Below are 13,271 nucleotides of genomic sequence, written 5' to 3'. Positions count from 1 at the left end.
ATCATAATAAAAATGCCATAAATCTATCCTCTATTTTGTAGACGCTAAACTTTTGCGCAAACCAATCAATATATGCTTATTGTGATTTCTTTTTAACCAAAAATATGTAGATGAATACATATCAGCCTAAACTGAGAAAGAAATTAGTTTTTTTTATATATTTTTTGGGGGTATTAATTATAGCAAAAAGCAAAAAATATTATTGCTTTTTTTTCAAAATTGTCGCTCTTTTTTTGTTTCTAGCAGAGGAAATAAAAACCGCAGAGGTGATCAAATATCACCAAAAGAAAGCTCTATTTGTGGGAAAAAAAAAACATCAATTTTGTTTGGGTGCAACGTCGCATGACCGCGCAATTGTCAGTTAAAGCGACGCAGTGCCGAATTGCAAAAACTGCTCTGGCCAGGAAGGAGGTAAAATCTTCCGGGGCTGAAGTGGTTAACCCATACCTGGGCATATATTTAGAGTATATGCTATCACTGTCTTCCAAAGGTTGGCAAAGCTATAAATAGTGTACTGTCTGGAAACATGATGGGTTTTGTTCTGCCATCTGGCAACAGAGCACAGGTGGCAGAAGGGGAATGTCCTGCAATTGTTATTGGGGATTCTATAGTAACACCTCCGTGGTGTTGCTGGAAGCAAGTGCATGAGAACAGATGAGCCTAATACAATGTGAAAGCCTTATTGTGTGAGCAGCTTCCAATCACTTTATATTAGGCTGCATTATAAGGAAGAAGCTGAGTCTTCGTCGTGAGAACAGTCCCACTTGCAGGGACCAATGTCACCAAACATTGTCACAGAAGGCAAAGAAGAGGTGACAGGTAAATTGAACTTGCTGTGAGTTGTAAACTTAAAGGGGAGCTCCAGGCTAAATGCAAAATTTGTAGAAATAAAGAACATGCTTTCATTATAAAACAAATAAACCTGCTAATATTTATAGTCCCCTTATTCTCAAGTATGTACCTGTTGATCCTACCAGTGCTGCTGTTATCCTCTAATTTCCTGTCAAGGGTCAACAACGCTATGCTACTGCTGATGAATTTTCTGCGTTGTCCGCCCCTGATCCATGTCTCCCTATTCATCTAAGCCCTTGTACACAGGGTCAGACATTCCGACAACCAAATCCGTTGGATTTTGTCTGACGGATTTTGTCCAAAACTGTTGCACACACGCGGTCGGACAAAGTTGTCGGAAAATCCGATCGTTCAGAACGTGGTGACGTTATTTCGTTACGACAGGACTACGTTCAGGCTAGTAGCCAATAGCCTTGGTCCAGGAATTTGATCTGAGCATGCGATCGGAATTCTCTACAAACGATAGGACAAAGTCCCATCGGACCATGTTGTCGGAAAATTTTATAGCCCAGCTGTAAAACTTTGTCGGTCGGATATTCCGACGGAAACAGTCCGATGGAGCCCACACATGGTCGGATTATCCGACAACATGGTCCGATCGGACATTTTCCGTCGGAATGTCCGACCGTGTGTACAAGGGCTCAGACATCATCATATCACTACATTGACTCTAGAAGTGTTGTCAGCCATAGACAGTGAGCATGTTGGAGCCAAAAGAGTGGTGATGTAGGAGAAGAGAACACCTTCCTCTCTAAAAGGCAGGAACCCTAAGAAAGTATTAATGGTTATATGCCCACCAAAGATAAATGGTAAAGAAAGTTATATAGACTCTCACTCAGGTTGAACTGGATGGACTGGAGTCTTTATTCAACCTTACTAACTATGAAACTATATAGAAGTATATTTAGATAAAAATAATAGAAGAAAAGAACTGCTGAGAATACCAACCCAATCCTTCTCTTTGTTCCTCCCAAGACCTCCTGCTCTCTAGCTCCCTCGTCCCCTCCTCCCATTATCGCCTCCGGACTTTTCCCGAGCATCTCCCATCCTCTGGAACTCCCTACCCCAATCTGTCCGATTATCTCCTACTCTGTTTCTTTTAGACCATCCCTGAAAACTCATCTCTTCAGAGAAGCCTATCCTGCTAACAAATGTGCTTTAATTCTCTCCATCAACTCTTGCCCCACAGCTATTACCTTTTGTATCACTTGACCCTCCCTCCTAGATTGTAAACTCTAATGAGCAGGGCCCTCTGATTCCTCCTGTATTGACTTGTATTGTAACTCTTTCTACCCTCATCTTGTAAAGCGCTGCACAAACTGTTTACACTATATAAATCCTGTATAATAATAATAAAAATTAAGAAGAGCTAATCCCGCAGGACTGCTTTACATGTGTGCTAGTGTAGACTCGCCGAATACTTTAAACTTTAAAAGGATTTGCTTTTTTTCATTTTACATTTTTATTTTTTCTGGTGTAAAGGCTTTTTCTGGTGTAAACTGCTGGGATGACTTCACGCCTATACGTGCAAATTTAATTGTGCACTAGACATGTGCGGTTTGTTTCGTTCTGAATTAATATTCAGACCCAATTTTTATTATTCGGAAATTCGGATATATTCAAATACCCAAATTACAATATAAACAAATTTTACTGAGTGCTCCAAGTAACGTAATGAAATTAGTCCAAATTTCGGAAATTCGGACAGAAATTCAAAGCAAATTTTACATTAAACTCCAGTTGATTTTTCTTTTGTTTGTTCACTTTGCTGCGTTCAAATAAAAAAAAAATATAACATTTTTGTTCCGACCAATTCGAAAATGTATCGATTTGAACATTTCAAATTGAAAAAAATCTGTAAGTTCGAAGAAAATTTGAAAATTCTGAATACAAATTGAACGAATCAATCGAATTGAACTAAGTGAAATAATTAGATTAAGTAATCAAAACGAAACTAAACAGATTTTTTTCGGCACGCATTTGTCTATCGTGCACTAATATATGCATTAACGCGTGGTACAACAATGCCTTGTAATGCGTGTAATTTATTTTCAATATCACTCCAAGGTGCATACACCATTTCACCTGCAAAAGGGAAGATTGGGAGCCTTTGGCCCGTGGAAAAAAACAACCAACATGCCCTTTTATAGTAGGGAGTAGGACCAGAAGTAAAGAAAATGTCCCATGGTGCCAGATTGATAGGTGGGCATTACGAAAGGTGGTCATCTCAAAAGAATATGGCTTATTGTGACTCAAATTTTCACATATTTCAAAATCTGTTTCCTTTGCAGCAAATATAATTTGGTTGCTGCATCTCCGAGTGACGGAAGTCAATACTGGAAGACTTTCTTCTGTCTTTGATCGCAGGTCTGAACGAGAAGCAGATAACCGTATAATACTCAGCTAACAGCTAACTGCTCTGATTGATGTCTGAATGTTAAAGTATTTTGACCTAGGGCCACCAACCTTAGCTTATGTTATTAGTAATGGCCTGGAGGGGCCTGTAGTGGATTGGGGGGTTGGAGTTAAACAACTCCCAGCCCCGTCCTACCATGCACATGCTAGTCAATGCACCATAATGCATGTAATTATGAATGCATGCTTTGCCTTGCGATACCCTGAAACAACACTCCAATGTCCATCAATGTGCCAAATAAAAATGCACATTTAGGTATGAATGGGCCTTTAAAGTGTTTCAACATTTTCTTTTATTAGATACTCCTACATTGGATGATGCTGAATGTGAATGCGAAGACCAGATCAACGACAATGAATGGGTCAATTTTAAATGCACAGTGGTCTACTAACAATTTCCAATTGTTCGCTGAGATGCTGAGATGGAGGGAAGAGACTGTTCATTAATATGTTTGTGTTTCTATGCGCCGCTAACAATAAAATTGGCCATTTGTTACTTTCAAGACTATGGGTTTATCCAGAAGAGTGATGATGTAATTTTTCTCTGCAGGCACAAAGTTTGCAGTAACAGCCCTTGCATGCCAAAGAAAGCTTAAGGACTTGGGTTACACCCCCTTATTTGTTATACCGCATTTGTTTTAAAATGTACTCTAATTCGCCAAACTGTTTCCCTGGGTAATGTTACCAAAAAATCAGTCATAATAAGAATCAGATTGCCTTTTCAGCCACATGCACACACTTCAAACACATTTTATTATTTATAATTATTTTCTCTATGTGATGTTGCACACTCCGCCTTCTGACAACTATATACCCTGCTGCCCTCCACCAGCTTTCATTTTTGTGGATTGCTCAAAAACAAAGTTGGAAAATAATCTCACTTCAGGCTGTTATAGAATGCAATAATGATTTCTCATGCATTCCCTGTGCTTGGCCATGTGACCTGGGGTGTCACCTGACGAAACTTAGGTGGGGGGGGGGAATCGCTGCATTCTCTACCAATCTCCAGCATGCTACCTGTATAACTCTGTAGTAAATAATGTTACCAGCACCCCTTAGTTTACTGTACTTTGTCCTAAGCATAAAAAGTTGTGTCCTATAAGGAAATAAGTCCAAGAAAGCGGGGTGGGATTTTGCACTGGGGCAGCTAGTGACTGATTTGCTTAAAGTGTAATGCCCTGTACACACGGTCGGACATTCCGACGACAAAATCTGTCTGATTTTTTCGGACAGATTTTGGCCCAAACTTGTCTTGCATACACACGGTCACATAAAGTTGTCAGAAAATCCGATCGTTCAGAATGCGGTGACGTACAACACGTACAACGGGACTATAAAGAGGGCAGTAGCCAATAGCTTTTGTCTCGTAATTTATTCTGAACATGCGTGGCACTTTGTCCATCGGAATTGTCTACACACGATCGGAATTTAAACTATCGGATTTTGTTGTCGGAAAATTTTAGATCCTGCTCTCAAACTTTGTGTGTCGGAAATTCCGACTGAAAAAGTCAGATTGAATCCCCACACGATCGGATTTTCCGACAACAAGATCCGATCGTACATTTTCCTTTGAAAAGTCAGATCGTGTGTACAGGACATTACTAAACCCAGGACAAAAAAAGGGACAGTAGTGAATAGCCTTTAAAAAGAATGAAATAACAACACCGGCCTCTTCTGCAATATTCAGCATTAACCGCTTCAGCCCTGGAAGATTTTACTCCTTTCCTGACCAGAGCACTTTTTGCAATTCGACACTGCGTCCCTTTAACTGTTTTTTATTTTTTGCGCTATAAAGAAAAAAAGAGCAACAATTTTGAAAATAAAGCAATATTTTTTACTTTTTGCTATAATAAATATCCCCCAAAAATATACAAAAAAATAATCTTTTCCTCAGTTTAGGCCGATATGTATTCTTCTACATATTTTTGTTTAAAAAAAAAAAATGCAATAAGCGTATGATTGGTTTGCACAAAAGTTATAGCGTCTACAAAATAGGGGATAGTTTTATGGCATTTTTATTATGCATTTTTTTAGTAATGGAAGCGTTTTTTGTCGTGACTGCGTCATTATGGCGGACACATCGGACACTTTTGACACTATTTTGGGTCCATTGTCATTTATACAGCGATCAGTGTTATAAAAATGCACTGATTACTGTGTAAATGACACTGCCAGGGAAGTGGTTAAACACTAGGGGGCGATCAAGGGGTTAAGTGTGTCCTAGGGAGTGATTCTAACGGTGGGGGGTGGGCTACCACTCACATGACAGCGATCACTTCTCCCGATGACAGGGAGCAGTGATCTCTGTCATGTCACAAGGCAGAACGGGGAAATGCCTTGTTTACATTGCATTTGCCCGTTCTGTGACTCCGTGACATGATCGCCGGGAGACCGGCGGACATCGAGTCCACAGGTCCCACGGGCATGGTCACACTGTATGCGCTCGCTAGCCCCGCCAATTAAAGGGGACGTACAAGTACGCCCATTTGCCCACCACTGCCATTGTGCCGACGTATATCGGCATGCAGCGGTCGGCACGTGGTTAAAGTGTTAATAAACCGAGGAGACCCATATTTGGTCTCCCACAGTACACAGAACACAGAAATGCAACAATTTTAGTAAGTATAAACTGCTAAATATTTTTTTCTCATCAGCAGTATATAGCAGTCTTGTGACTTGTATCAGTACCTGGTTAAAGCTTGTAGGATGTGTTTTCATTCTCCTCTGACTGTCCAATGAGGCTGTAGGACCCCTGACCCTCTGTCTGGACAGTGATGATTAGCCATGTGCTGATCACATGCACCCCCCCCAAAAAAACTCTAGCAATACACACCAAACTGAGCATGTGCAGAGTGCCTTCAAGGCTTTGTACTATCAGGAGATGGATTGGGGACTGCGAAAGAAGGGGAGGATCAGAGAAGACAGGATCAGTCTTTTTACAAAATGCGTAGGATTAACCCCTTAGGTTCCACAATGAGTATAACCAGCACAATTTACTGTATATACAGACTGATTTTACTGTTGTGGGTTTAGTAACACTTTAAGACGTAGAGCATGTCCACTTTGGGGTTGAGAATATTATTATTATAAATAACCAATCATGTGCAGGGCACTAAAAAAATATAGAATTTTTACTGAGAGATCCTGGATCTATCATGCTATCAGCATAGTCCTCTGTTGGTCTGGAGTAAGTAGCCCCATACACACTCAGATTTTCCCTCAGATTTACCAAAACCATATAATATGAGGTCAAACCTTAAAAGGGGTTGTAAAGCTTTGTTTTTTATTTTCTAAATAGGTTCCTTTAAGCTAGTGCATTGTTGGTCCACTTACATTTTCCTTCGATTTCCCTTCTAAATGTTTTTTTTCTTTGTCTGAATTTCTCACTTCCTGTTTCTCCTCAGTAAACTTCACACCATCATCCGAGTGGTGTTTAGTCAGCCAGAACAGCTTACTGAACAGCTTACTGAGGAGGAACAGGAAGTGAGAAATTCAGACAAAGAAAACAAAGAAAAAAAACATTTAGAAGGGAAATCGAAAAGGTAAGTGATCCAACAATGCACTAGCTTAAAGAAACCTATTTAGAAAATAAAAAAACGAACCTTTACAACCCCTTTAAGAGTTTCAATTTGTATGCAATCAGGCAGGCCCTTGCACTACATGGTTTTGGTAAATCTGAAGGAAAAAATCAGCAGAAAATTTGATAGTGTGTATGGGGACTTTAGAAAAGAGGTAGCATTAACATCATGGTTTAGGTCAACATTATTGAACAATTATTTACCGAATATATGGATAAATCTAGACTTTCTGTCAAATCTTGCCACTGTATCAAGTCCGTTGTTTATTCATATACGAAAGGAAGACTCCAAAGCCTGCTCTATATTATATAAGAATTATATACAACGTTTATATTAGACTTAAATACACTATAAGCGGGTGCAATGCCATGGTGGGCGTGACTTGAATTACTGTAATGCAAAAAATGTCTGACATGGAGGAGACCTGAGCAAGAGTGCATCGGGAGTAATACAATCAATACAATCAGACAAGAACATTTCAAGGCTAATGTACCTTTATAGATTTTTTTTTTGTTCACTGTTAACTTTATTTCTGCTATACTACACAATTTATTGGATTCACAATTTCAGTTAAGATTCAGCCTTACCTGTCGGATTCCTTTATGTTTGAGTTCCAGCACATGCAATGTATAGTTTGTTCTCCTCCCCTTCTCATTGAACTGGACATTGCCAGACAATCCCTCCAGTCGAACCTTTTTTTTTTTTAAATGAATAAAATGGCAACAACCATTTAATTACATCAATAAAACACTTCTTTTAAGTTTTATGTTCTTCTAAAATGTAAAAGTAATCATTAAACAAATCTAAAATTGTAAAATGGTAACAAAAAAAAATATTAAAATTCAGTCTTAAAAATCAAAGTATTTATTCCAAACATGTAGATACACTTTTTTTTTTTACGTCACAATGGTATTGTTTTATGTTTCAAACAACAAATGTATCATTTTTACATTTACATTTTTTTCATTTTATACCTGCTGCAATGCCCTCTGGATGTCTATCCCTTGCCCCCATGGAACAGCAGGGTTGGCCAAGCAGTCGCCAGCATTACCACGTCGAGAAATATCTATTCTTTGTTTCCTCAGATTTTGGAAGGCTTCATACATCACACGAACACCATCATACGTTAGGGCTGAGGTATACTACACAGTGGACAGAGACAACAATAAATAAAAACTGCCTGTTTTTTCTAACACCCAACCCACCACAACGAAAGAACAGTAATGCATTTTTTTGCCAACAGGGTAAAAATCAGTTCATATCTGTTAACTGCAGTGCACATGTGTCAGGCAGGGGAAGATTAATTGTAGTGGTCTCCCTAGACCAGGGGTCTCCAAACTGCGGCCCGGGGCCAGATGCGGCCCTTTGCTTGCTTTTATGCGGCCCTTGGGGCACTGTTTTATCCACTGATACCAACAATGGGACATAATTTCCCCCCCCCACCCACACCAATGAAGGGACACAATTTCTCCCAATGACACCAATGATGGGGTCCAATGACACCAATGATGGGGTCCAATGACACCAATGATGGGGCACAATTCCTCCCACTGACACCAATAATGGGGCCCAACGACACCAAAGATGGGGCACAATTCCTCCCAGTGAGACAAATGATGAACCATTATTTTTTTCTCACCGATGTCGGGACCTTTTCTACTCCCAATGGCCACAGTCCGGCCCCCCTAAAATTTGAAGGACTGTAAACTGGCCCTTTGTTTAGAAAGTTTGGAGACCCCTGTTCTAGACCCCTGTGCCAGGGGCACATGCCCCCAGGTCTCCTGCCTCATGCCAAGTGTCTAGTGAGACCAATTGTACCATGGGCCCAGACTGTTTACAATTCATGAGTTCCTGCCTCTTTATTTAGAAACCTAAATATGGTTTGGCATTTACATGAACCTATATTTTGCTTCTGACATGGGTTTGTGTAACATTTCTGCAGGATTTGGAATGCAGTGTTTGAATTTTGAAATGAACCTTATACAGTGGTATACTGTTTGCAAATGACTCAAATGATGGCTGCAGAAAATATCAAACCACGGCTTCCAGGTACAAGGAATGTGGATACATATTGTGTAGGGTTGTTTAATAATCTTAAAAGCCATCTTTGAGGAACCTTTTTTTTGTTCAAATTAAAATAGGCCCCTGGCAAGTTTTAACATTTAGGATGAAGTTCAGGCTGCAATATTCATCTATATTTGGAGCTGTCCCCTGAAACACTTCTTTTGGCCACAAGATATATTCTGGTGAATGACTCCCAGGTTCTGCTATAACTATGGGACATAATGCACCCACCCTTTAAGGGGGGTGTTATCAAAGCCCCCCTTATTCACAATATGTTCATTCAAAGAATATTTAAAATATTCTTCCACATCTTGAGAACCCCTAACCACAGGGAGGAAACTAAAGAGAAGACTTAGGTTTTTTTTTTACTAAAGGCAACTCCACTTTGCACTACAAGTGCACTGATATTGTACTTGGAAGTGCAGTCGCTGTAAACCTGAATGGGACATGCAAGGAAAATAAAAAACAGCATTTTAGCTTGCACATGATTGGATGATAAAATCAGCAGAGCTTCCCCTCATTTTAGATCTTCCCATCAGATCTACAGCGACTGTACTTCCAAGTGCACTTTCATTGCAATTGTAGTGCAAAGTGGATTTGCCCATAGTAAATCAACCCCATTGTTACATGATTGACTAAAGATTTTAGGAAAAGGTAATATACACACTATATTGTCAAAAGTATTGTGATCCCTGCCTTCACACACACATGAACTTTAAAGTCTGTAGGGTTCAATATTAGGTTAGCCCACCCTTTGTAACTATAAAATCTTCAACTCTTCTGGGAAGGCTATGTGTCTATGGGAATGTTTGTCCATTCTTCCAGAAGTGCATTTGTGAGGTCAGGCACTGATGTTGGATGTGAAGGCCTGACTCACAGTCTCAACTCTATTTCATCCCAAAGGTGTTCTATCGGGTTGAGGTCAGGCCAATCAAGTTCCTCCACCCCAAACTCGCTCATCCCTGACTTTATGGACCTTGCTTTGTGCACCGGTGCGCAGTCATGTTGGAATAGGAAGGGGCCATCCCCAAACTGTTGGGAGCATGAAATTGTCCAAAATGTCTTGGTATGCTGACGACTTAAGAGTTCTCTTCACTGTAACTAAGGGGCCAAGCCCAACCACTGAAAAACTAACCCTTACCAGAATCCCCCCTCCATCAAATGATTTGGACCAGTGCACAACTCAAGGTCCATAAAGTCATGGATGAGCGAGTTTGGGGTGGAGCAACTTGACTGGCTTACACATGAGTCCTGACCTAAACTCGATAGAACACCTTTGAGATGAATTAGACTGGAGACTGTGAGCCAGGCTTTCTGGTCCAACATCATTGCCTGACCTCACAAATGCGCTTCTGGAAGAATGGTCAAACATTCCCATAGACACACTCCTGATCCTTGTGGATAGCCTTTCAGAAGAGTTTAGGCTGTTATAGCTGCAAAGGGTGGGCCAATTCAGTATTGAACCCTACGGACTAAGACTGGGATGCCATTAAAGTTCATGTGTGTGTAAAGACAGGCGTCACAATACTTTTGATAATTTAGTGTATATCATAATGTACTGTTGAGAGGCCGACACATGGGTATAGAGTTGGCCTTTAAATACAACTTTTACAGAGAACAAATCAAAGGTTCGCAGACCACCTTCTGAAAAAGTCTAAAGAATTGCATAGTGGAAATCGATTATAAACAGCGCCAAAGTACAGAACGTTTGTAGCATCCCTAGAATGAGCCCCAGGGACTCTGAGACCCCAGGCAACCACCCATTCTGCCATTGTTATAGGATAGAAGTTATATACTTCTTGAAACACTGCATTTAAGGTAAGCCATTTTTGCAGAAGAGAGGTGCATATTGCAAAACAAACAAAATAATATGAAAAAATGTAACCAGTACATGACAAAAAAGCAATTGTAGATCAGATAAACAACGCTTTTCTCTTCAGGTGGCAAGCTGTAGACAACAGCATGGAACAGCCGACACTGTGTGCTGTCTCTCATCCCTATTCAAAGATACAAAGGAAAATGGGTAGAAGAAACAAACCAACTAAGGACGATTTCATTTTGCGTTGCCTCCCACCATTTATTGATGCTATCCAAGACTTTGAACACACATATAGCAGAGGAGGAGACATTTTATTGTGTTTGAGATAGATGTTGATCCAGGCACATTTTTTTATTAATTTAAAAGGGGATGGGGGATATTTAACAGGGACAGTGGCGAGCTGGAAATGGACAATCACTTTAAACTAACAATAACAGGGCTATGTTGCTGGTATGCACTAATAGTGGCTATGTTAGGCCTAAATACTGATCCTCCTCTTTTGGGTTCCCCCCGCCAGCGTTCTTGGCTTCTCCTCTTCGTCGTGTGCCACCACAAGAAGATGCTTTCTTTGGTGACACATGTGCAGGCTCGATCTCGAGGAGCCGTACTGTGCGTCTATTGAAACACAGTATGGCTCAGCCCTGTCCCCCCGCTCCCTCATCACTAGATTTGATTGACAACAGCGGGTACCAATGGCTCCTGCTGCTCTCAGTGAGGAGGGAAAGAGAGAGAGAACAACGCCGCTGCTCTTGGGCACAGTGTTGGATTGAGATTAAGCTCAGGTAGGTATTTGGGGTGGGGGGTGCACATAAAAAGGTTTTTCTTTTTACCTTAATACGGAGAATACATTAGGGTAAAAAAAAAAAAAAAGGAAGCCTTTACAACCACTTTAAAGTATTTATGTTGGTTTAATTTATGTTTTGCAGATAGTAATTCTTTTTTCAGTTTAATAAAAGAGATAAATTCTATTTCCTTTTTTTGAAGATGGAAGATTAGTATTGCTCCGGTATTTTGATATCAGAGATTTTTCTATTATTAAATAGTGAGCTTGTAATATATATATCAGTGGTTTTGCTATTAAATGTAGTAAGATTATATTATTTCTTTACTTCCTTCCTCCCTTTATTTTTTCTTTTTATGGTATATAAAAAAAAAAAAACGGAGAATCTATCCTGACAATGCTAACCTCGAATTGCCACACTTTAATCTATAAAAATAGTGGAAATTAACATGGGATGAGTTTATTTTTTACTTATAACAATAAAATGGATGATGGAATACAGTGGAACCTTGGATTACGAGCATAATCCGTTCCAGGAGAATGCTTCTAATCCAAAGCACTTGCATATCAAAGCTAGTTTCTCCATAGAAACAATGGAAAGGAAGATAATTTGTTCCGCATTGGCTTCTATTGCATGCAATACCACATATGGCCAGACTTGGGGGAGGGGCGCCGGAGAGCCTCAGAAACACTCTGGGACAGCTCGTCTGAACTCAGAAAGCCTCGGAAAGGCTCGGAAACACTCGGGAATGGAATATTTCTGAGTGTTTCTGAGTATTGCTGAGTGGTTATAAGTATTTACGAACGGCTCTGAACCGTTACGAGTGTCACCGGCGCCCCCCACACCTCTGGTCAAATGCTGTATTACACACCCTATTAGGTTGAATTCTGCTCGTTTTGTTAGACAACACTTGCAAACCGAGTCATATTTAAAAAAAAAAGTTGCTCATCTTTCAAAACGCTCATCAACCGCGTTACTCGTTAACCAAGGTTCCAATGTGGATGCTTTCTCTCTGTCACTTATAAGCACAGGATCGCTGTGCCTAATGAAAAATCCAGCCTATATATGAACATAGTCATGTATATTTTCTTCTATACTCTGTTTGATATTTACTTGTGTCTAAAATTGTAAAGGTGGCCATGCAAAAACCTAATCTATAAACCCTTGTACACACGGTCGGACATTCCGATGGAAAATGTCCGATCGGACCGTGTTGTCAGATAATCTGACTGTGTTTGGGCTCCATCGGACTATTTCCGTCAGAATATCCGACCAACAAAGTTTTAGAGCTGGGCTATAAAACTTTCCGACAACATGATCCGATCGGACTTTGTCCGATCGTGTGTAGAGAATTCCGATCGGACAAAGTGCCACGCATGCTCAGATCAAATTCCTAGACCAAAGCTATTGGCTACTAGCCTGAACGTAGTCCCGTCGTAACGAAATAACGTCATCACGTTACGTACGATCGGATTTTCCGAAAACTTTGTCCTACCGTGTGTATGCAACACCAGTTTCGGTCAAAATCCGTCGGACAAAATCCAACGGATTTTGTTGACGGAATGTCCGACTGTGTGTACAAGGGCTAATAGTATCACATCTGTAAAAACTGCATGCCAGAAAATGAGTCAACAGCCTTTGTGAATATAATTCTGGATGCTTGCATAATGCTGTTCCATTAAAAGTTAAGGGTTTGATATACAGGGGAAAAAAAAAAGTTTGTGACTCCAAACTTCCTTGCTTTGATATTGAAATCAGTCT

At 40.2% G+C, this 13,271-nt stretch overlaps 1 protein-coding gene across 4 annotated transcripts in view; it reads right to left on the bottom strand.

The window, feature by feature from the left end:
- GRIA1 (glutamate ionotropic receptor AMPA type subunit 1) overlaps positions 1-13,271 on the bottom strand; it is a 410,043-nt gene that overhangs the window by 139,067 nt on the left and 257,705 nt on the right. For all 4 annotated transcript variants that reach the window (XM_077468352.1, XM_077468351.1, XM_077468354.1 and 1 more), the window contains exons 7-8: positions 7,820-7,987; positions 7,433-7,537 (exon numbers count right to left, since the gene is read on the bottom strand). In XM_077468352.1, coding sequence (XP_077324478.1) covers positions 7,433-7,537; positions 7,820-7,987 — 273 coding nt within the window. The remainder of the gene's footprint in view (positions 1-7,432; positions 7,538-7,819; positions 7,988-13,271) is intronic.

Source organism: Lithobates pipiens, unplaced genomic scaffold (assembly GCF_037356315.1).
Source record: "Lithobates pipiens isolate NorthernLeopardFrog02 unplaced genomic scaffold, aLitPip1_a1.2 Scaffold_8, whole genome shotgun sequence".
Classification (NCBI taxonomy): domain Eukaryota; kingdom Metazoa; phylum Chordata; class Amphibia; order Anura; family Ranidae; genus Lithobates; species Lithobates pipiens.
Note: the sequence above shows the minus strand (reverse complement) of the source record. Positions and strands in the feature narration are given on the sequence as shown.